General features: G+C 40.7%; 1 protein-coding gene across 2 annotated transcripts in view; it reads right to left on the reverse strand.

Moving 5' to 3' along the window:
- The window catches only part of trhr2 (TRHR2 protein), a 37,915-nt gene extending 13,540 nt beyond the window's left edge, over positions 1-24,375 (reverse strand). The window contains exons 1-5 of one of the 2 annotated variants that reach the window (XM_011475866.2): positions 24,246-24,375; positions 10,813-11,502; positions 8,656-8,788; positions 6,889-7,040; positions 2,448-2,571 (exon numbers count right to left, since the gene is read on the reverse strand). In XM_011475866.2, coding sequence (XP_011474168.1) covers positions 2,448-2,571; positions 6,889-7,040; positions 8,656-8,788; positions 10,813-11,195 — 792 coding nt within the window. In that variant the 5' untranslated portion in view covers positions 11,196-11,502; positions 24,246-24,375. Of the gene's footprint in view, positions 1-2,447; positions 2,572-6,888; positions 7,041-8,655; positions 8,789-10,812; positions 11,503-24,245 lie in introns of those variants that run through there. The other variant, NM_001204792.1, reaches the window with a different exon arrangement.
- Positions 24,376-25,187: the final 812 nt, after the last annotated feature.

The following is a 25,187-nucleotide window of genomic DNA, read 5'->3' on the forward strand; positions in this document are numbered from 1 at the left end:
CTTGATACTAAAATGCAACAGCTACTATAGCTACAATAGGGCTGCCGTGGTGCAGAGGTAGAGCGGTCGACTTCTGATGATGACTTCTGAAGATCGCAGGTTCGCTTTTTGAATTGCACGCCAATGGGTCAAGGTGTCCTTGGGCAAGACACTGAACTCCACATTGGTCTTGGTGGTCACAGGTGGCCCCAGTGTCCATAAATAACCTGATTCGTAAAATCTAGAAGTACAGACGTTTCATGGCTGTAAAACTCTGCACTACAAACTTTATTCACCTTTCTCAAACAGACATTTTTGCAATTTTCTGTCTTGTTTAAACGTTTACAACATTCAAACCTTCATAGAAAATAATTCCAGTTTTATAGAAAAAAAACAAATATTTAAAGATTTATGTAGATTTGATAAACAAAGCACATTCTCTACAGGAGACATGGCACAGAGTAAATTAATAGACAAGGTCTACAGCCAATCAGGACACAGAACACTGTTAAAACAAAACCTAAATGAAGGATGCAAAGCTACACTGAAACAAATCCGCAAATTGGCGACCGCAAAAGGTGAACCATGATGTGCCATTTACTCTATCTCAGTGCTTTTCAACCTTTTTTGAGCCAAGGTTCACTTTTTCCATAAAAACTTGGATATGGATGATGATTTAAACCATGTTGCCGATGGTTGTAAGAATCACAGAAAAGAGGTAGTTAATTTTGGGTAATATTTTTGTATCAGAGTATTTACATCTTAACCCGAAGGCTTTTCTCTTATTACCAAATAAAAATTAAAATTATTATAATAGGAGACTTCTCTTTTGTGCTCAACAAGGGTTTAATAAGAAGGCACTTTTATGGTTTGAATTCTTTTTATAATTTGAAGAAGTTGATTTTTTTCTGCGGCGTCCCGTCAGTTATGCTGCTTTGTTCTGTTGACATTTAGCCTCTTTTGCAATCCGTCATCCAACCAACCACCCATTTGCTACAGTTATGTCACAATTATGATGGCCTGCTCGGTTCTATTCTAACATCCAGGTTGCTGCTAAAAATAACTTTCCAGAAACTGGACTAAACCAAGTTGACTGAAACGTGCTGATAGCAGACAATGCAAGGACTCAGCCTGTAGACGGCTCTTGCTAAAAAGAGAGGAAATGAAGGGGGGATGGTTGGGCATTCAAAAGGTTAGAGAAACATGTTGCTGGGCAGCTTCAAGGCGCAGTGTGGAACCAGCAGCCAGGTCAGAACGCCCCCACAATCACCTCGAGGAGCCTCTTTTTGTCTGGGAACTGTTGAGAGGAGGTTCCAGTAACAGGAGCTCCCATTGAGCAGAGAAGATAAAAGCCCGTCTGGCGGCATGTTTGGAGAGACTACAGCTGGTGATTTTAAAAACTGAAGGTTTACTCTTTGGTTTCTGCCTGCTTGGTGCATATCTGTAACCCCAACCCCCCGAACCCCCCCCCCCCCCCCCCCCCCCCCCGCAGGACACTGCCTCGCACCTCTGTAATGCCCCTAAAAACTGCTTTGCTGTAACCTTCGTAAGTGGATGAGGACTCTTGATGCTATGTAGAGCAGAATGTTTCCACAGTCCAGCACTACTGAATAGAATCAGGCAATCTCCAGTAGAGAGCATGCTGCACAAAAACCTCCTCAGACTGTTCAGCCATTACAGCTGTGACTGCGTTTAGAATCTACTGTAAAAGCATCCCCAGTGGTGTTTTAATTATGATTTTGCCATTTTTAGACACATTTTTTTTAAACTGTCTCGTTTTCTAGGACGTAGTTTCTGCAGAGCAGCAGTAGGCCATTAGAAATTCGCCCTTTGAGTTGAAGGTGGGACTGTTGACGCAGAGTAAGCCCTCCCCCTTCCCATTATCCATCCCGACATCCTTCTGGTTACACTCTCTCCTGCTAGCTTATAGCTCCTCACAACCCCAGCCTGACATTACCAGTGAAACAAAAATGGAGGGCAATGTCAGAGCTATCCAGCCATACAGCTTTGAGCCAGATACCAGCTCAGACAAGGAAAACAAAGACGGATGTGGATCTATTTGTCTTCAAGTGGATGCATCAGAATGGAGCAGAGCAGGAAGCTTGTGGCATGTGTCTTTACGACACATACAGGTTTTTCACCTGCTCCTAAATCACAATGATTTCAAAAAAGAAATACTCAGGCAATTTTAAGCTCAATTTTGTTTATATATGTCCGCTATTATCAGAAAAATGCCACAAGAACACGTTAAAAACACCTATAACAGGATTTTCATTAGAGTGGGTCTTTAAGGGTCTCGGCCTGGGCTGCTCTGTTGGAGCAGACGTATGACATCGACAGGAAATCACTAATGCGCTGGTATTTAATTGCAGTTATCACAGCAAACACCAGAGGGAACAGACAAACAGAGGAGATGAGCCCACGGGAAGTGGATGGGAGAGGTGACAAAGGTGTGATGAGGCTCAGACCTGTTTCCTGGAGGAGAGCGCGCTCTTTGGCCGACCCTGGCGACCCGGTCTCGCCGCCTCTGAGGTGTCCCGACAGCTCCTGCGCAGTGTGGTGGCGCTGGTGTCGGGCTGGTGAGGCAGAGGGCTGCAGCAATACAAGACAAAGCCCATCATTACTGAACAAACACAAGACTTTTTCTCTCCATATAACAAGCTTTTCAAATCATGATAGATTTGGAGAGAAGCCAATAAAAACCCGTTGTAATCATTTATTCAGGGGTTTTTGTCAATTTTTGTAAAAAAAATACTTTAGAAAACAAAGTGAAAGTTCCACAGAGCTGCAGCATCAGTTACTCAGTACAAAGATTATACTGCAAAGTCTTTGATGTAATCTGTTAGCTACTTTTAAAGGCAAATGTTTAAATACAGTTTGACAACATGGCCCACATTGAACTAAATGAGACTGTAATGATCATGAATATTTTGAAATGAATTTGCTTATTTGAAAAAAAATAGTTTGTAATTAGCTCAGTTTAGTGTTTTTCAATATCTTTTTACCTCAAGACAAATTCAGCTGTGCATTTGAGTTTTATAAATAAACCCCAATGTATGGAATTCTTTTTGGCTGCATCTATAATAAAATCAGGACATTTATATCAAATCAAGAATAGATCCAGAATGTTATGGCATCAATATTATCTTTAGAAAATTAAAAAATGTTCTTGCATTTATTGAAAATTAATGACAGAATGATGATGACCTGAAGAGAGCAGCGGAAGAAAAACCTGCCAAATTCTTAAATCTATTTAGTTCAGATTTAGGAGATTAGGATTTGGGATTTAATCCAATTAACCATCAGTTAGTTTTTTTTCTGATTTCTAGTCCAAAATTGTGGATTTTAAAACTTCAAAAGTTACTTTTAAGATTCATACAAATCAGCACAAAGGATAGGTGAAACCAGCCCTCGTACAAAGTAAGAACAAGAATAATTTGAATTATAAATTACAGCTAAAGAAAATAGGACAGATGGCAAATAATCCGACACAGGTTCATGATCTATGAGGCAGTGTGACACTCATGTGTCACACTGGATGTCTGTTGTGGGGATGTCATGTTCATCATTGCAATGGTGATTGGCCGTTCCCTTCTGTTAGCTCAGAGAAAAAAAAACAGAAGGGATTGACAACATTTAAAAGCCAAAATGTGATGTTTTACCTGGTTGATAATACAGTGGTGCAACAAGGATTTTAACAGTGAAATAAAACATTCCCAAAGTCGGCTTGAAAACGTCAAGTTAGTGTGAATTTCAGGAGCAAACAGTGAAAAAGACTCAAATGTTTTTTGGCTCTTTGCCCACAAACTGTCAACTTTATTCACACTTTATTTGTGAAGTTCCTTTTGGGCCAAAGCAACACAAAGTGCTTCACAAAAATATATTCAAAGATATTATGAAACACAAATAGGGCCCACAGAAACTCTCAAACTCACACAACGTACACCATTACCCGACCACAAACTCCTCTCCTCCTCTGATATCCAGCCTATAACAATGAAAGAAGTCGTCTATGGAAGGAAAATAGACTCACTGGATTTGTGTGTGTGTGTGTGTGTGTGTGCGTGTGTGTGTGTAGTGCTTGATTTGTAACTTGTAACTATATTGTATGAGTTACAAATCAAGCATCACACACACACTCAAATCCAGAGTCTATTTTCTCTCCATACTATGTAAAGAAACAGATGTGCTATGATAATTAAGATTTCAAAAACAAGTCCAAATGTGCCTTTTTAAAACACCAATTCTTTTTTTTTAAGTCTTCCAGAGCTGTCCGCTCCCGCTGAGCAGCAACACCCTACGGCGCCTCCAGCACGGAACTCTACCCCGAATGCTGGTATTTAATTTTTTTTTTTTTAGTATTATTATATCTGTTTAAGAAGGTAAAAGAACTGTCAATTTTTACGATATATTAATACAATCTAAGTCAAAAGCATTCATCTTCTTATTCATTCATCTTCTTAACCGTTTATTCCCTTTCGGGGTCACGGGGTTGCCGGAGCCTATCCCGGCCACTTTGGCGTAGGCAAGGGATGCCCTGGACTGGTCGCCAGTCTGTCGCAGGGTGGAATATCCTCAATCACACATCCATTCACTCTCACACTCACACCTATGGACAATTTAGAGTTGCCAATCAACGAGGTTGTTCAATAGGATTTTAGAGAGTGAGAAGATGCCTGAGGAATGGAGGAGAAGCGTTCTGGTTCCGATCTTTAAGAACAAGGGTGACACGCAGAACTGCAGCAACTACAGAGGAATAAAGTTGATGAGCCACACAATGAAGCTGTGGGAAAGAGTAGTGGAAGCCAGGCTTAGGAAGAAGGTGGAGATTTGTGAGCAGCAGTATGGTTTCATGCCCCGTAAGAGCACCACTGATGCCATTTTTGCTTTGAGAATGTTGATGGAAAAGTACAGAGAAGGTCAGAAGGAGCTGCATTGTGTGTTCGTAGATTTAGAGAAGGCGTATGACAGGGTGCCGAGGGAGGAGCTGTGGTACTGTATGAGGTCGTCTGGAGTGGCAGAGAAGTATGTCAGAGTAGTTCAGGACATGTATGAGAGAAGTATGACGGTGGTGAGATGTGCTGTAGGTCAGACAGAGGAGTTCAAGGTGGAGGTGGGACTACACCAAGGATCAGCTTTGAGTCCTTTTTTGTTTGCTATGCTGATGGACAGGCTGACAGACGAGGTAAGACAGGAATCTCCCTGGACAATGATGTTTGCGGATGACATTGTAATTTGCAGTGAGAGTAGAGAGCAGGTGGAGGAACAGCTAGAGAGGTGGAGGTTTGCTCTGGAAAGAAGAGGCATGAAGGTCAGTCGTAGTAAGACAGAATACATGTGTCTGAACGAGAGGGATCAAGGTAGAAGCGTTAGGTTACAGGGGGCTGAGGTGAAGAAGGTGCAGGAGTTTAAGTACTTGGGGTCAACAGTTCAGTGTGATGGGGAGTGTGGAAAAGAGGTGAAGAGGCGAGTGCAGGCAGGTTGGAGCGGGTGGAGGAAAGTGTCAGGAGTGTTGTGTGACAGAAGAGTGTCAGCAAGACTCAAAGGAAAGGTGTACAAGACAGTGGTGAGACCAGCTCTGCTCTATGGGTTAGAGACGGTAGCAGTGAGACAGAGACAAGAGGCTGAGATGGAGGTAGCGGAGATGAAGATGTTGAGGTTCTCCTTAGGAGTGACCAGGTTAGACAGGATAAGGAACGAGTACATCAGAGGGACGGCTCATGTTGCCTGTGTTAGCGACAAAGTCAGAGAAGCCAGACTGAGATGGTTTGGACATGTTCAGAGGAGGGATAGTGGATATATTGGTAGAAGGATGTTGGAGATGGAGCTGCCTGGCAGGAGGGCAAGAGGACGGCCAAAGAGGAGATACATGGATGTCTTAACAGAGGACATGAAGTTGGCTAATGTTAGGGTAGAAGATGTCCATGATAGAGTGAGGTGGAAAAGGATGATTCGCTGTGGCGACCCCTGATGGGAAAAGCCGAAAGAGAAAGAAGAGAGTTGCCAATCAACCTATGAAGCATGTTTTTGGATGGTGGGAGGAAGCGGGAGATCCCGGAGAGAACCCACCCATGCACAGGGAGAACATGCAAACTCCACACAGAAAGGTCCCCCATTGATGTTGTGTTTTTTCATATCCCCCGGCCGGGACTTGAACTGGGGGCCTTCTTGCTGTGAGGCAAGAGCGCTAACCACTACGCCACCGTGCAGCCCCAAAGGCAAAAGCAGCTGATAAGAAAAATCTGATGACCCAGCATTCTAGCAGAACTTAAACGCATCATCTCTGCACAATTCTGGAGATGTGTAAAGAATCACAACCTCTCACAACAAACACAAAACCGTATTTACGCAAAGATCAGAGATCTGCACGTAAATACGGTTTTGTGTTTGTGCATCAGGCGATTAGACACATTTTGAATTTGCAGTTTGTTTTAAGATGCTGAAATATGAAGCTGTGTGTGCATAAATTGTATTTGTACGTTTTTGATATTTGAGTGTACATGTGAATACACAATTTCAAGTACACACAGTCACGCACAAATTTTATTGTATAAATTACAAATCAAGAATTACGCACGCACAAATCCATTGAGTCTATTTCCTCTCCATAGTTGTCAGATTGTAGACTCAAACATAATGGATGCTTCTTTAAATTTCAGACAACTGTCTTGACTTTCGCTTTTTTATCTTCCTTTAAATTCTGTTGAGCCTTTCATCACCATAAGGAGCAGAACAATGTTTATTGTATTTTATTTTTGCTCATAATTTCAGTCCATTGTTTTGTACAGGTTTAAATGTGTGATTCACACCAAATGTTGTTTAATGTAAGATGTTGTCCCAGACAGTGAAAAAAAGACCCTCGCGGAAAAAACGATGATGGAGTCTAAAATGTTCCAGGTCCCATTTTACCTGAGGTAGAGGATTCGGGCAATCAGTGCGTACAACACAATGGCAAGGAGCAACGGGATGACATAGAAGATGGCGAAGTCAATGAGGTAGATGGGCAGGTAGAGTTCCCGCTTCACTCTGTAGCCACACTGGACGTGTCCATCTGGGCCTACCTGAAGGTCAAATCAAATCAAATCAAATCAAACTTTATTTATAAAGCACTTTTCATATATAAATATAACACAAAGTGCTTTACATTAAAACACAACAAAATATAAAAACAAGCATTGACGATTTAAAAATAAATAAAATAAAAATAAATAAATAAATAAATAGGGCCCCCCTCCCCGTACCTAGCCCCCCACTCCTTTCACACCTCCCACCCCCTAAGTGATGGCAAAGGACAATGAGAAATAGGCTGAGCACAAAAACAGGATGCTGGAAACGCTAATAATTGGAACCTCCCCCTCCGTGAACAGCCGCATAGACAGCCAAATGCAGCTTCACAGGCGGGGACCGCTCCACCACAGCTAAGTGGTGATGCAGGTCCCCATCTAGAGCTGCAGTGGCTGAACAGCAGCCGACCCAGAAGGAGGGGTTCCAGCCGGTCAAGCACAACAAGCAGGTCACTGTATTTTGTATTGTATTCCCCATTCTGGATGGTCATGTGACAGGACATGTGACTACCACAACATTGATTTTTAACTTCCTTAAGGTAGGACTTAAGAATGTTTACACTGTAAGTCATTTAGCCTGTTTGTTTATTAAAAAAAAGTCCACACAGGTCATTTAAACCTAAAACTGTCCTTAAACTTTCATGACATACTTTATGTGATGAGCTGAATAATAGTGTACTGTTAGGATTTTGAACTGCTCAGATAATTTAGCTGATTCCATTTTATTGTATTTATAAAATTGTCATTTTTCACCAACATTTATGTTGTGTGACACATACAGTATGTCAACCACACATAGGATAATTTTGACAGTAAGGAGCAGCAGTTTGAAAAGAGAGCCAAGTTTCAGAACAGATCTATGACAGGAGGGGTATGTAAATATTTTTTTTAAAAGTTTCAATTATGTCTTTTAGGGTCTCTCCAGCTTGTATTATGCCCCCCATCATTTTGCTTGAAAGAAAACAGTGTCTGGATTCCTTGAGTTACATGACATGATGCTTCATATCTGCACATAGTGATACACTGAGTTTTTCTTCAGGCGACTGACATTGCAGTTTAAGCTGCATCTGTGAAAAAACTGGTCCTAGAAGATACCAATGCTCGACTCAGCTCATGTCATATCTGAAATGCTGTGTGTTCCCTGAAGCAGCAGGAGTTGGACTGCTGCAGCCAGTCTTGTAAAAAAAAAGAAAAAAAGAAAACCATTTGGATAAAGTTTGATTACATCAGGACCACCTACAGTTATCACATTTTCTCCACCAAACAATAAAGGTTTTGCTGTATGTCTGGAAAACTTCCTCTGCCCAGCAAAAAGTCTGCTTTAGTCTAGTCTAGTTTCACATTCAAACTATCCTCTGAACTACACAAGCTCAGAAGCCTTGGTATTTAATTGTTTTAGCAGTTTTAACACGTTAATTTAAAAACTAAATGCTTTTAAAAAACATAAATATTGTTTTTTATCTACTATTGTCAGATGGAGTCTGATGTGAACCCTCTGCTGTGGCACTAACTGGACATGCTGTTTGAAGCTTTACAAGCTAAAGAGTTCGAATCTCCAACATAAAATTTCAAAAAAGTTTGAATAAATAACGATTCACATTAATCTTCTGACCTGAATGTCCACGAGAAAGAGCCACAGCATGCAGTAGACGCAGGTGAAGATCCAAACTCCCGCTATGATCCGCTTTGCTCTGGACACCGTGCACACGGTCTGAGCCTTCATGGGATGGCAGATAGCAATGTACCTGTGCGCACAAAAAAGGAAAAAAAAACACGGCGCTCTCACATTTCTGACAAAGCAGACACCCCTGAGCTGTTAATGTGATGCTCAGATATTTTCACAGCGCAGCAAAGCTCAGCTCCACAGCAGACACCAAAGTGTGTAAAACATTTCATTCATTATTCATCGACACAGGCGGCCGGGAAATTGAAAATGTACAGAGAGGTCAGATGATTACTGTGTGGGTATGAGGATTTTTCTTTTTTAATCTCCGTGGCTTCGGCTCCACCGGGAGAACAAACACCGATACTGATTGGAATATGTGAAGTGTTTCATAACATTTCTAACACCAGTTCTCTGAAACAGAACCCGACTGGACCTAAAACAAAACTACACTAGTTCTGAATCACTGAAAAATGCAGAAGTGCAAACATTTATCTGATTTTACTGTCCAACATTTATCAGATAGACTTTCAGGGTTTAAGAGCTTAAAAAAACATCAGATTAACAAACAGGTTTATCCCTAAAAAAGCCTGTAAAGGATCACATATAAACCACTCTCCCAATACACTCAGGATTAGTGTTTATTTTCCGATCGGTGAGCATTGATTTAGTGTGTTGTCTTTAGGAAGTGGGGCAGGAATTCATGTGACAAGGCTAAATTAAATGTTTGTATGTTTTTTTTTCCATTTGGCATGCATCAATCTCAGCGTCTCTACAGCAGAAATGCATGAGTTTTGCTGCATTTCAGCCCAAAACCCTTAGATATAGATATGATTAAATATTCATTTATTTCAAAGAGAAGGGAGAAAAAAAGTATATATTAATTTTTTTATTATAATATAACATTAACAAATATGTTCATTGATGCTGATGAACAAAATGTGTTTATTGTCTTAGATCAGGCATGTCCAAAGTCCGCCCCTTGCTTGTGCTTGCACCACAGCCACTGTCTTTAAGTGCAGTTTTGTGAGCATTTTGAACAGCCAGTGGCTAAAATGGATCATCCTGACTGACTTCCTCAAGATTCAAGATTCATTTATTTTGTCATTGTCAGTGAAAACAGCGAAAATGCGTTTGGAGCATCAACAACAACAATCACTCAGTTTAATTCACCAAATAAATACCCAATAAATCAAATAAATAACCAAAGTGCAGCATCAGAGGCTGATTTGCAATTCTTACATTTTCAGCAGGTTCTCTAAGCATTTATCTTTTAGATGAACAAAAGTGTGTTTGAAGAGTAATCTTTACTTCGTGCCCCAGAGCAGAAAACAGTAACATTTATGATGAATTAATTAGAAATTTGTTTGGCAGCTCCATACTGACACTTAGTCTCTCATTGTAGTCGTCAGGATTCTGTTGCTTCTTATCTTTTTGGTCCTCCACACTTCCTGTATCTTCCATTCATGCCTTTCATCAATGTTTAGTTGTGTTTATTGTCATGTTTGTTTTGCACTTTCTGACAATTTGTTGTAGTTCTCTGCAGCCTTGCTCTTTGCCCTTTTGTTGCTAGTTCTTGACCTTAGTTACTCGCCTGACTACGCTTCAGCCCCAGGACTTGTCTGTGGATCTCAGTTACCTGACCCGGATTGCATTCTTTGGGTTTGTTATGTCTCCTCCTTCAAGTGAGAGACCGTATTTAAATGATTAACTTTCTCCTGAGATATCCGCCCCTACTTTTCTGCAGTACTTGTTTTTTCACACACTACGTATGTCCTAACCTGCTCAGGGTTTACCCTGCCTTTACCTGACAGTAGCTGGGTTGTTCTCCAGCAACCCTGTGACCCTGTGATGATACTAATATTGACTCAAAAATTGGGGGGCAGGTGTCCCCCTTTAGCTCCACTCCTGCTTCTCACACATCTTTGAAAGTTTCTGTGTCATTAGCTCGGTATATCCTCCGCTTGATTTACCGCTAAGCATTCACAGACATTTCTTTATGGCAGAGAACTTAACAACGGCTCTAAACTCTGATATTTTCCCTTTACAGTATTTCTATGATGAATGTCAGTAGTGTGGGCCAGATGGAAGGAGACGTGTCCTCACCTTTCCACAGTGAACGCAGTGATGGAACAGGACGACACGTTGATTCCTAAATACTGAAGGTAGGTGATTCCCAGGCACCCAGCTTGTCCAAAAATCCATGTTCCGGTCAGACTGTCAGACACATTTGGCAGCCCCGCCGCCACCAGCACTGTCAGGTCGGCTATTGCCAGGCTCACCAGATAACAGTTGGTGGGCGTCCTCATGTGCCGGGTGGTGAAGACCACAAGAACCACCATGACGTTGCCAATGATCCCCACTCCACACACCAGTAAGACCAAGAACACCGACACGGTCTTGTACTCCAGAGAATCAGAGATGGGGATGCTGGAGCTCAGAGAGATGTTGGTGGGCGTATCCATCCTGGAGCTCACGTTGTCCGTCATGACTGCAGAACGCTGCTGGTGTGTTAATCAGTGGAGATCAAAGGCAAGTCTTCAGAGTTAAGGGATGGGAGCCGTGATTCCAAAACGCTGCCATGTTTCTTTTTCTTCATTTAGAATGTTGATTCTTACTTGAAGCCAGATGTTAAGCGGAATACTTTAAAAACAAAAAAACAAAAACTTCAACACCATCCTTTTGTTCTATTCTTTTTCTTTGTTCTTTTCAATTCCTGTTGGCTTGCTGCTGTTCTAACCAACAGACAAAGGTGTGTGAAGACCTTCAAAATCTGCTCTGGTCACCTGGAGTCACCTGGAAATAGAAAATGTGTTTGGAAAAACAAGAATAAAAAGCGAATTACTTCTCGTCATATGATATTATTGTTAAGCAAAAGAGTAATTTCTTTAGTAAATAAAACTTTCCACTTCATTTTACTGCTTAACAAAAGTTTGTCCAGAATAACTTGAACCTTTTAATGTTGACTAGAATAAACTAGAATAACTGAGTAGAAATATTGAGATTAACCACCTTTTTTGTATTAACCATTAGCTTTAACTATCGATGTTGGAGACATTTATTTCAGCTGGAAACCCAAAACCTTGATGATTGAGTATTTTTTCATTCAACTTGTTGTGATTCAAGAGCAGACTCTGCTCCATTCTGATGCATCCACTTGTAGACAAATACATCCATATACGTCTTTTTTTTCCTCGTCTGCTGGAGTGTGGCTCCAAACTGTGCGGCTGAATAGCTCGGGGTTGTGAGGGGATGTCAGCTGCTAGCACTAGAGTGTATCAAAGAGCTCTCATCAACAGGAAAGAGAAGAGGGGGCGGGGTTGCTCTGTGCCAATGGTCCCGCCAACAACTCTTTCTAATGAACAACTGCGGCTCTGCAGAAACTGACAAAGAAAACGACACAGTTTTGTTTTTTTGGTCTAAAAACCTCATAATTAAAAGACCACTTGGAAGGCTTTAAAATTAGATTGTAGAGGGTCTTTAAACAGAAAGTCAAGTTGGAATAAACTGATAAATGGCACAATACTTACTGTATATTTTTTTAAATCAAGGCTGCTTTACAGGAAGATCAGTACTGACTGGATAAATGATTTGCACATGAGGTAAGTGTGTCAAACTGTCACTTTAGTGAGCTCTTAGGCTGTTACCTTTCTGGTAGGATAACAAAGGGATTTAAAGGTATCAGACGTAGATTGTCTACAAGTTTCCTTTGCATTAAGCAATAATCCATGAAAAGGATTCCTGAGTGCATAAACACTTTGAAACAGACTTCTGTGATTATCAAATTAGTTTTGCACATTTTACTCCTGCAGAGATGAAGCACATTCTGGCAGATTTGTCCAGAGGGATGTTTTGGGGGAAGCAATTGGCCTTTTTCTGAGGGAGCTGTTCCAAGAGAGTGAGATCCCTGCTGGTAATGGCTTTTCAGTGCCATTATGAACAGGAAAGGATTGATGGTGGTAAGTTGGGCTTGTTTTCTGTGAGTGTTGAGATCTGTCAAGGATCTGTGATTAACCATTACAGGCAGAAGTGCTGGAACTGTCCAGTCTCAGATATCTGGGGCCTCATTTATAAAACTGAAATTCAGTTTGGAACGTGGACATTTTCAGAGTTCCATGCAGACATCTCTTTAGAAAGATACAAACTACATTTGCATAAATGTATGTGATGTTGTCCTTGCATACCCTCAAATGGACATGCTAACATTAAGGCGCAGCTTTGCTCAGCCAATCAGGAAGTCAATAAAAGAGGTGTCAGCAGTGAAAGAAAAAATTGCCACGTTTGGGTCCTGTATGGTTGAAGTGCTGCAAACAGAGGAGGAACACTAAAAAAAAAAAAAAAAGGTTTTGTTTGGGAGACTAAGCTCAGACATTTAAAAAAAAAAAGTTGAGAAGTTGCAGTATCTACCAACAGATACAAGAACAAAGTAAATAACAAAAAAAAGGTACATAGATAAAAACGTTGTCACATTGCGTGGGTTTGTGTGAGCTTCTGCACAGTTATTGTCACAATTTTGTCTGGAATTCTTCCAAATACTTAAGATGACACAGTCACCATAGAAAGAGAATTATATGATTCCATATTCTCTATTTATATTGAAAGACAAATAACTAAGATTTTTTTTTGGTATCTTTCAGTATTGTGGTGACGGCTGCTGACAACAGGGCAGCATTGACTTTGCAGATTATTAAGCCCCGCCCCCTTCCATCATGTCAATCATCATTCAATCATCAATGTTCTTGTAGCATTTTCCCATGATGTGGGACAAATTTAATTTACACTTAAAATTGTATTTACGAAAATTTCTCTATTCAAATCGAGATGAATCAGTTACAGTAGTAAAAATGTAGTTTGAAGCTCTCAGTTGTGACGGTGGGTGGGCCCAAGTCTCCCAGCTCCGCTCCATTCGAATGCACGTCTTCATTTTCCTCATCCGAGCTGGCAAGTGGCTCAAAACTGTACAGCTGAATGGCTCCAACAGTGCCATTTTTGTTGCTGGAGTGGAAATTTAACAATTTAAAAGTAGGAAATATATAAAAACAAAACAGTTTTCCTAGTATATTTTGCTGTGTGACATAATAAAGAAACAACATTAAAAATTGCAACCTGTCGTAAGCCCTTCAGATTTAAAGTTTTGAGCCTCCAAGGTCATTAAAAACATTTAGGCTACTATATTAGATTATAGCATATTCATGATGAAAATATCTATTGTAAGTCCCGTTGTAAAACAAAAAATAAATACTGCGCAGTGACAAAAACGAACACAGCAGTGCACCTATGTGTCTCCATGGGGACTGAACATGAGTGTGACTTCACCCTAAGAAAAAAGTTTACTTCCGGCTCTAATGAAACCAAATCAATTCAGTCGCCATTTTTTCGCAGTACGGATTTCACCATGTTGAAATCAGACTACATCAGCAAGCAGTGATTGGTCCGAGTTAGGCTGAATAAACGTTTCTTCGGCACCCACTCTCACCAATCAGGAGTGAGCTTGTTGGAAGTCCACACCCCTACCACTGAAAAGCAGGCCTCTTAAGAATCTGTTAATCAAAGACCACCTAGTTTCGTTGAGGCTTCTGATTGGTCAGTTTATAACTTGAATAACTTGCACTACAGAAAAAATATTGTGAAAACAGAATAGGATTAGCAAGAAAATATTTTTAAAAAGGTAACAGAGCAGGAATGCTTATTCTGACAAATAGGATAACTGTTTATTTCTCAATAGAAGTCTATAGGATTTTGGCTCCTTGAAGCCAGCAGGCCATGTTTTGACTGCGAAGAGGGAGGGGTCACTCAGTCTAGTTCTGATATACAGTCAATGGTCACATCTCTGAGTTAAAGTCAGGTCTCAGGATCTGCAACTTTTGTATTTTTTGCTTGTAAATGTCTCTAATTCTGCCGTGGAAAATTTTGCAGGATTTCAAAAAGTATGAACATGAGCGGCTATTTCTATGTGTGTTTGTTTCTTTATTGATACCAACGTTAAGTCAACATTCTTCAGTCTCGGCATCATGCAAGGTTGAAACATTACCCACAGTTCCTTCATCTATGCTCACAAACTGTAAAGTGCCTGCGTCTTTATAGATATAGTGAGCAGATCAGTCATGCAGGAAAGATCTCACTAAAGGGGTTTGAGCATCTCATGATGTGTCCTGGACGCCTTCCTGGTGAGGCGTTATAGCTCATGAAATCAGAAGGAGGCTATATCATCAACATACGCTTGACAGAGTAAATCTCTTTAAGATGGTCTGGTTTCAGTATTATTGCAGACGGAGGTAAACACAGGGACGGATCTCTTTGCTTTGTTTACTGTTTGACCTGAATATGGATAAGTAGAAGTTATGGGTCAGTGGATGGGTTTCTTATCTACACATTTATGGTTTCAATCCTCACTGAAAGCCACCCCCCAAAAAAGGTATCATGTCATGTTGTAAAGAGCAATGTAAAACAGCTTTTGCTTTGTGACTTGGTGTGTTACTCTGCAGGAAGCTGCTGCTTCGGGATTGCACACAGTCCTCCACGGCACTCAGCCGGGCTGTGACATTCAAATGATGATTGGCTGTTATTGACATTCTCTCAGCTCCAGGCGGTCTGCACACACTCACAATGAGCTCTCTCATCAACAGTTTCCATTCACAGAGCCACTTCTCACTCAATCACTTTGAGTAAACCCCAACAATCCAGCAGATCCGCAGCAGAGAGAAACCAGGTTTACCAACAAACCCGGTGATCCTGTGGCTCGTGGCTCGTTCAAACTGCAGCTATGACACTTCAGAAACGAAAACTCAAAGTATTAATCAAAAATCATTTTTGGAACTTTGCTGGAGCTCAGTTTTTATGAATTATTAACAAGGTATTCTAACCAGCTATTATTTAATACAATGTTCCCTCACTATATTGTGGTTCACCTCGCTGTTTCTTGAATTTCTTTGGTGCAATTTTGCATGGTTTATTTATTTTTTCACACCACACTGCGTTCTCCATCCTTATTGACTGTTTGCATTGTCAATCAATCTTCCCAGTGCCACGTCTTCTGTACAGAATCAGCTCAGTTTGAAAACATACATCCATTTTCTATGAAGGTTTGAACTGAGAGTTTAAACAAAAGAGAAAAGTGTAAAATTGTTCAGGTCTGTCTAAGAAAAGTGTGTAGTGAGGGGTTTTAGAACCTTAGAAACTCTGTAATCTTTTTACGCATCGCAGGTTATTTTTAGAACTTATTCCCATAAACATGGGAATACTCATATAGCAACAGTTTGGGGTCTGCAGATAGAAGTAATGTTTTGAAGCTTTTTTTCCTTTTTTGGGCTGTTAAATCATTTAAAAACTATTGATGACCACTCTTTTACTCATTGACAGGTCCGAGGTCCTAACTAGGAGAGGGACTTTTTTAACCCTCTAACACAGAGGTGCCCAAATCCAGGCCTCGGGGGCTGGTGTCCCATCCAACCATCCTGCCATTGAAGCTCCATATTGGCTATTCACACCTGATCCAGGTAATCAGCAGCAGATAAGGCAAGATTTCTGGAAAACCAGCAGGAGGTCAGCCCTCGAGGCCTGGATTTGGGCACCCCTGCTCTAACAACATATTTTTAGTTTTTTTGAATTTTCATAACTCTTCCACAATTTGCGTAATTAATATAACTCCATCAGATTCAGACATTATATTACATTATCTGCATAAAGGGTTATGGTAGTTCTTCGTTTGTTTGTTCTCTTCAACTGGCATTATGGAAGGGTGCCAGTTACCATAGTTCCATGTCAGCTTACTTGTTTTTTGTTGTTCTTTTGTTGTTAGCCTGTTTGTGATGAGGTGGAATTTTTGTGCACGTAGCGAGTGCGTGCATGCCTGCTATTACTTTTTGGACTATTTTCCCCACTTCTGGGTCCGAAGTGGTCTGCGGGTGCATCGTTTAAACAATCAACTGTTGGCAACAACAAACTGCTGCTGGAGAAGTGTCTTTAGATTGCAGGAGAAGCTGAGGAGACTAGGGTCCTTCAGAGTTTTCAGGACTCTTCAAGGGTTTTTTATGATGATGTTGCATCTGGCCTCTTTTACTGAGTGAGCTGCTGGGGGAGCAGACAGAAACAGGAAGAGAATTAACAAACTAGTGCAGAGAGTCGTTCTGGAATGTCCCCTAAAGTCTGTGGCTGTGGTGGGTGACAGGAGGATGCAACAGAAACTGGAATCTATTATGGGCAAACCTCTTCATCATCAACCTCTGCATGAGTCCATGGGTGACCGGAGGAGCTCCTTCAGTCAGAAACTTTAACACCTCGCTGCAAGAAAGAGAGCTTTCTTCTTGTCAGCTATTAGACTCTACAATTCCTCATAGACATTGTACATTTTTTAAGTGTATTTGTAGTGTGATTTATTATCTTTCTGCTACAAGGTAATTTTCCCTTTGAGGGATCAATAAAGTCTTATTCAATTCCATTCTAGTTCAAAGAGAGTGTGTTATTTCTGTGTGAAAGGGTTAAGGGGGATTATTTCTGTGTACCTTTGAGGCACTTCTTATATACAGTCCTGCACATAATACATAAACAGGCTTCATTCATTCCTGATTTCCTTATTTCCCAAAGCCAGAAAAGCGTAAAAATTTCTTCCACTACAATGCTCAAATGACTGCTGCCTGTGCAAGTCTGAAAAGGTAAAAGCTTTTTCTGATAAAGCCCCAACTGCAGAAAAAGAAGATTTTACAAATAATTTCAAATTGTCTGAGAGGGATTTCAAGGATTAATGGCAGAACAAATTGTCTCTTAACTTTGGTTTTGTGGGTTTTTATGTGGCTGAAGAACACAGTGAAGCTCCATACGTCGAGCCCTCCTCTCCAGAAGGCTGCCTTTAATAAATTGAGTTGGATGTGAAATGAAAAGTAATCTAGTCTCACTGTTCTGCCATCAGTCACACAAAGCCCACTCTGTGTTTCATCCCACGTGTCTTTGAAGTGATTTTATTTTTCATTCCTGACCAACAGCTAGAAGACTGCAGCATCCTGACAACCAGGGCCGGATCCAGACAGTCCTTGTTCGGGGTGCAGACAGAATATCGGGGGGCAAGTTTGAGTATACTGAGAGGTTGGGGTGTAAAATCCTTCCAAGTGCCCAAAATTGTTCTGGTTTGGAGTAAACCAAGAAACGAGTTTACTGTGCACAGGGTCTGGTTGCCAAAGCTTGCACTATCAGTAGCAGCAAAGCTACCAGTGTGGAGGCAGCAGAGACAGACAGAGGACAGAGCTGCTGCTGTTGACATCTGCACAGAGGCATCAGGGTTACTCATGATGTTAAGGAGCCATCATTTCTTTGAAACGGGAAAGTTTCTCCTAAGAGTTTTGGGTTCCTTAAATTTCTGCAAATGCAGGCTCATTCTGTTGGCTTGTGCTGTGCTTCAGAAGTACTCAGAGCATCTCTGCAGGCTCTGAAGCCGATGAGCCAGAGTAAATGTACAGTAGAGGGTAGTGTTAGGAATGGCATCCTACATAAAACCTTAAAGAAAAGTCAAGGTGTTATGCAAAGAAAGCAATGGATAAAGGACGAGAATTATTTGAAGTAACGAGTGATCAAATAATTTCAACGATTAACAGCAGACGAAAACTCCCAACAGGGGCTGAGCTCTGCTGACAGGTGCAGCTGTGTCTGCTGGGACTGTGAGACAAGGAGCAGGAGTGAAACGAGAGGACACACCCTCCCTTGCATGTACCAATCAGCACCAGCAGCTACTTTGAATGAGAGCCAGAGGGAATTCTGTTTTTCTTTAAATATTTTTGAAATTTGGACCGTTTGCATGGCATTACGTTTGGGGGGAAGGTCCTGGCTTGTGGGAGGGCATTGCCCCTCCTTGCCCGCTGACAACGCTGACTGATTGCTGTAACACTCGAGCTTAATAAATGGGGAGCAGGCAGCAGGTTAACGTATGGACCTCACACAAATATTTGTGTTTTTCTTCTGGAGCTTCAAGGCCCTTGCCTTCACCCCAACTGGACCTCCCCACAACCATTCTGTTTTCATTTATTACAGCTGAAGCCACACTTTAACATCACAGTGAGCCTGTTTACATATCCACTAAAGTGGGCAATCCTCATGATCACTTGACTTTTTTCATCAGATTATTATGTTTACATGCTCCTTAGTAAAATATGATAACTCTGAGAATCAGAAAATGATCAGATATTTATTGGGTATGTAAACAGGCTCAGAGGTTTTGTATAAAATATGTTATTACAGATATTTTTCTGTGTCAATTTCCTAATTCTGTAAATCAGACATTTTATCAAATCTAGAAAATGTCCCTTGCAAGAAAGTTCTGAATTCATAAATAAAGAAAAATAGGGATGTATACAGAACTGGACTATGAACCTAGCTCAGGGGTTGGCAACCTTTACCAATCAAATAGTCAATTGGATCAGTTTCCCACAGAAATGAAAGCACAGAGAACCGCAACACTAGGGGTGTTAGAAAAAATGGTTTCACCAACATATCGCGATAGTTCATTTGCTGATACTTGTATTGATTCAAAATGCAATCAAACTTTTATTTTCGGTTTGGGAATAGCTTTAAAACAGTTTCATGATCATTAGATGAAAGAAGTGTATTTTATAAGGAGGTCCTGGCAACCTGTCCTGCACCTCAGGAAAGGGAAGCAGTTTTTTGTAGGCATATTTTTGGTGTGAGTTTACACAGTTTAGCACTGGAAGGAATACTTCAAGGATCTCCTCAACCACGTTGACAGGCCTTCTGTTGAGGAAGCAGAGGCTGGCGACTCCAAGGTGGGGTTTGACCATCACCCAAGCAATACTCACCAAGATACCGACAACCTGTCCCCCCCACCCCGTCCCCAGCCGAAGTAGGGTGAAGTCCCACGTACCTAATGTCTTGGCTGACACATCTCTGCAGCATTGCTTGGCAGTTGGGGACAGTCCCACTGGATTGGCAGACAATGGTGCTGGTTCCCCTTGTGTTATTTTACACTCGGGCATCAAATTTGACAGCCTGCCCAGGAAATTCAGTTCCAGAGTACTGGAGAAGAGAGCCCACCGAACTTCAGATTCTGCAACAACAGTACAGTTTCGATCCTGGTCGTGGAACAATTAACCAACTCTACACTCTCCATTGAGTTCTCAAGGGTTTGTGGGAGTTTGTGTCATCTGCACCTACCATTCCTCATCAATCATTATCGAACTCATTCATCTCCCTTGTGTTCCCCTTGATATGTACTCCTCCAATTCTGTCTCTCATTGTCAGTTCGTATTAGTTTATTTACTCGTTACAGCAGTCTTCATGTTCTTTGAAGTTCCTACTTTTGACGCGGCCACACCACACCACCAAACGAGTCTCTGGCTTGTCCTCCGGTACTCCTGTCTTAGATCAAGTTACGTAGAGTCTCCCCATTGCCCACCGTCCTCAACCAAGCTCCTGTGAATTGATCCAGTTCACGCATTTAAGAGTTCCCACGCTGTCCACCGGCCTCTTCAAGTTCAACAGCTCTCTGTGGATCTCGCTGTATGTTCTTGTTTGACTACAAACTCGGCCGTTTGGAACTACAAGTTATATAGACTTCTGTTTTTTGGAATTACAGACTTCCTCAGCTTACAAGCTTTCCTTAACTGCCCCCTTCAAGAGAAGAAAAATTTGTATCAGCTGTTCAAATTCATTAATGAATCGTAAGTAGTACCCTGCCTTGTCCTGACTTGTTTCTGTATTGTCCGTTGTTTTAGTGTTGAGCTGCTATGTTTTGCTCATCCAGTCCACATGTGCTTTGTGGATTTGGAGAAGGCATTCTAGTCTGCCCCGTGGTATCCTGTGGAGGGTTCTATATGAGTGTGGGGTCCAAAGAGGCTTTCCTGTGGACCACATGGTCCAATCAAGTATAAACTTGATTCCCATATCTGGCATTAATTCACACCTGTTCCCAGCCCAGGGCTGCCTAATATCACTGGTTCTGTTCATAATCTTTATGGAAGAATTACATGACCTAACCACAAGATGGAGGTGGTCTAGTTTGGGTGCCACAGGATTTTCCTCTCTGCTTTTTACTGGTGATGTCCCCATTGACTTCCTTAAACCTCCAGACCTCCAGAGTATGTTGGGCCAGTTCATGGCAAAGTGTGAAGGATGAAGGTCAGCACCACCAAATCTGAGGCCATGGTTCTCAATCAGAGAAAGGGAGTTTGTCCTTTTTGGGTTAGAGGAATGCTCCTGCCCAATGTGAAGAAGTTTAAGTATGTTGACGTCTTGTGCACAAGTGAGGAAAGGATGGAGTCTCAAATACAAAAGGTAAATTAAACAATGTCTTTTTCACATATTTTGGGATTTTTTTCATGCCAGTACCATGACAGAGCCCACTGTCCAGCGGTCTTTGTGCTGACCCGTTGTGATTCAGAGGAAGCTGAGCCAGAAAGCAGAGCTTTCAATCACCTGGTTAATTTTTGTTCCAGAACTGTTCCATAGTTGTGAGCCCTAGGTCATGATTAAAACAAGAATTCGGATTCAGCCTGTCTGTCTTGGCTGGCCTAGGAATGCCTTGGGGTTACCCTCGGAAGTGGCTGGGTAGAAGGCAGTCTGGGCATCTTAGACTACTTAGACTGCTGACCCTGTGACGCAAAGGTGGATGGATGGATGGATGGATGGATGGATGGATGGATGGATGGATGGATGGATGGATGGATGGATGGATGGATGGATGGATGGATGGATGGATGGATGAATGGATGGTCCGTGTGTTTTGAATTAATATATTAAAGTGCAGCTCCATAGGTTTCATCAAAAGCCATATTCACGGGTGACTCTTCATGTCCAAACGTGAACAAAAAATGTACCAAACATTAGCAAACTGTCTAACCACAGCAAAGCTTTCAAAAATCTTGTGCTGTTGCTACGCTACATTTTGTCGTTGGTGAAGATGGAAGCTATGTGTGAATGTGATTCACACCTTACCTGAAATGTGTAACAGTTTTTCTCAAACTGGTGACATTTCAGTGTTTGGATAAAAACATTTTTTAATGAATCCTTAATTTTATATTGAAAAAAAATGTATTTGTTGTACAATATTCTGTCCACTGCACCAATGATGACACTTACATTAAATAAATCAAGAAGAAGGACTAGTTGTTTTTAAAGGAAAAACAGGCATACCTTTTAGTGGTCCAATAATCTCTAGAGAAAGAGGATATTTTTAAAATATGATGTATTTTAGGAACATGTATCTGTCAAGAAATTAGGTTAAACAATTGTCTTTTTATATAGTACTCAGGTTTTTCTGGAATTATCTTTATAAAACAGGAAGATGATATTAAAATGCTTCTTCTCTTATGTTTTTCAAATGCTAGATGGATGAGAGGCTAAAAAAACAGAGACATTTTGCTAAAATCTTAATTCTCCTCCTTAAATAATTACCATCAAATAGAAAAAAGACATATTTTTACCTCTCCCTAACATACACATCAGCTTCTGAGGTCAGAAAGCTGTGTGCATACAACACATGATAAAGCACTGACCTGCGCTCACTTTATGCTTGAAAAAACAATTGCAAGTCCACTTTCACCAACAGATTATTTAAAAAGTTAGTTAAAAAGTAAATACAGGAGGGAGTGCAACACATAAACCACAGCGGCAGTAAAATGCTGGAAAGACATAAACCATGAAAGGATGACCGCTCTGTAATGAAACGTCATTGAAATAAAGACAAATAGATATTTGCTTCAACATGAATCCACTTTTGATAGTTTTTATAAATTACATTCCAAAGAAAAGCTTGAGCCATGAATCTCCACATCATCCCACAAGAATCGTAGTTTTCTAACTGAAACAAGTAATTCCCTGAGGTCATTTCATAAAACCTTTTTTCCCCTTCAGTATTTTGTAATCCAGCCACTAATTGAGGTGTTTATCATCAACAGACCAACAGATTACTGACTTTTGCGCAGTCACCACAGGACTGTCAGGGTTTGAAAAAGCAAATAAAAGATCTGTGATTTGGTCCGTGAAAAACCTCGAACTGCACAACGGTGTTAAAGTGGACACGTCTGCTTCAGCATTATAGGTCAAAAGCCCTTTCTGGCAAAAGGAAACAGGTGTTAAAGTCCCACTCCGATCATCATCTGATGTATTTTCAATGCATTCCCAGTGGATTAATAATAATCCTTCAATTTTTAGCCAAAATCAAAAGACCTGTTGTTTTTCAGCAGAGCTGCAGCAGTTCCTCAGAAAGTTGCCTCTGAGTTGTAACCGTAAGACTGTTGCTGCAGAGCAAGCCGGACCCCACTTCCCATCATCCATGTGTTTACACTCTCTCTTCCCCACTGACTAACAGCCCCTCACACCCCCACCCTAACATTACCAGTGCAACAAAAATGGCGACAAATGTTGGATTTATCCCAGCCGTACAGTTTAAAGGCAGATTCCAGCTCAGACCAGGAATACGAAGACATACATCGATTTAGTCGTCTCCAACTATGCATCAGCAGGGAGCTTGTGATTTGTAGTGTTAGCTTTGACATCACACCCACAAGCCTTTTTAGAACAAGGAAATAATCAGAAATGCTATTTTAAGCATCTTTTTTTTTATATATGTCCGTCATCATGAGGAAAAATGCCACAAGAACACCAAAAATGTGATTTTCGTCATAGTCTTAGGCTGAAAAAGTTAACATTTTTTAGGTTGTTTCTGCATAAATCTAAACAAAAATTGACTCTTAAAGGGCAAAAATATTTTGTCAGGTAATAAATAACATTTATTCTTTTTTTTTATTTTATTTTTAAAACATAGATCATTTTAGACTTTGGCTGTAAAGTCTCATGAAAAGCAATTACTTTGTCCCTCATTTATTTATATACACCTCATAGCTGACATAATATTCTTTAGTCTGGGCGTGACATCTTTGCATTTCTTTCAGAAAAGGGGCAACAGATGATCAATATTGGAAGAAACTGGATATTTTTCGTGATTGCAAAGACAATTACAAAGACAAAAAATTACAAATTACAAAATTAAAAAGACAGACAGCTGCAGGTTCATCACTGGATCAGCTCAATTCAGCAGGAGCAGTTTCAGCTTTCAGATCAGATGCCTGATGTTTTTGTCACTCTCCGAAAAACGACTTAATGCTCTTTTTTATCTCTGAAAATCAAACCTTTTTTTAAGTTTCTATTGTTTGCTCATAAATACAATTACTTTCCAGCTGGGGTATAAAACAGAGATTGTCAGGTTTGGTGAAATCAGTTTCAATCAATCAGCAGATTGGTGTATAAAGTCAGACGCAAAGCAGCAAAGTAAAGCTTTTGCTCATAAAATAAACATATTTTGGAGCATAAATAATTATTGCATTAGTGAGCAAATTCTAGAATCTCCAGAAGTCCGTCTCTGTCTCCATTCTCTAAATTTAAAGCCAAGAATTCAAATCAAAAGAAGAAAATAAGACATTTCTTTGTGGTTTTTCTACCTGTGATAGCTCTGCTTCCGCGCATCTGAGGCGCGCCAGCGGCACGAGCGCACAAACTGCAGAAAACTCATGATTCGATTAAAATAAATCAATCAAACTTACTCTGTCGGAACCAATTTTGGGTTTTCCTCCCGAACCTCCTTTGAATCTGTCTCTCCTGCAGAAGCGCGTCTCACCTGCATGCGCGTGTCTGCAGCCCGCGCGGCCGGCGCGGGTCAGATCCACGCTTTAAATGCGCTCCACCTGACGGACACGCGCGCTTTTCTGCTGCCGCTCGCGAGCCGTCACACTGCAGCCCTTTCAAAATAAGAGCGTCGACTAGAAGTAAACAAATGTGTTTATTTTGAAAACCAGCAGAAGCAAACTTCATGACAGTCAAGTAGGATATCCAAAAAGACTAAAGAGACGAGGGAGTGTTTTACCACGCGTTAATGTGGGAAGAAAGTTTAAAATTAACAAGAAAAATTGGTTTGTAAATCAATTTTCAGGGCCGTTTATAACCCCCCCACCCCCATGAACTTCCACACAAACAAAACTTTCAAACACGCAAACAATACAAATTAAAACTATAAAACTATACAAACAAGTTACTTACGACCATGAAAAGCAGTATCACAACAAAGCAGAAATAAAAAAAATCATTTTAGATCAAAATAATTTCAACATTTTAAGTATAGTTTAACAAAGAGAAGCTATTATTCTTTTTCATGTGTGTTTGTTTTGTCTGAGTACCCTCAAAACATCAATTTTTAAAAATTCACATTTTAAATGAATAATTGCTGATGTCATCCATAAAACCAGCTCCTTTTGACAAATGAGCATCTTTGTGTTGTGTATGGTAGATTGTAAACTCAAAGAATGACATTTTTGTTGATCTGTCATCTGTACAGTTCACCTTCCATCTTGTGACGGGGTCAGGGTTATGCTGGATTTCTGGAATTCTTGACATCCCTGCTGAGAGTTTCCAAAACTCTTCCTTAAACTCAGAGGACAGAATGGCATTACCTACAGATGTTCCATTTTGGAAGCTAGTAGTTTTTTAAT

Source organism: Oryzias latipes, chromosome 6 (assembly GCF_002234675.1).
Source record: "Oryzias latipes chromosome 6, ASM223467v1".
NCBI classification, from domain to species: Eukaryota; Metazoa; Chordata; class Actinopteri; order Beloniformes; family Adrianichthyidae; genus Oryzias; species Oryzias latipes.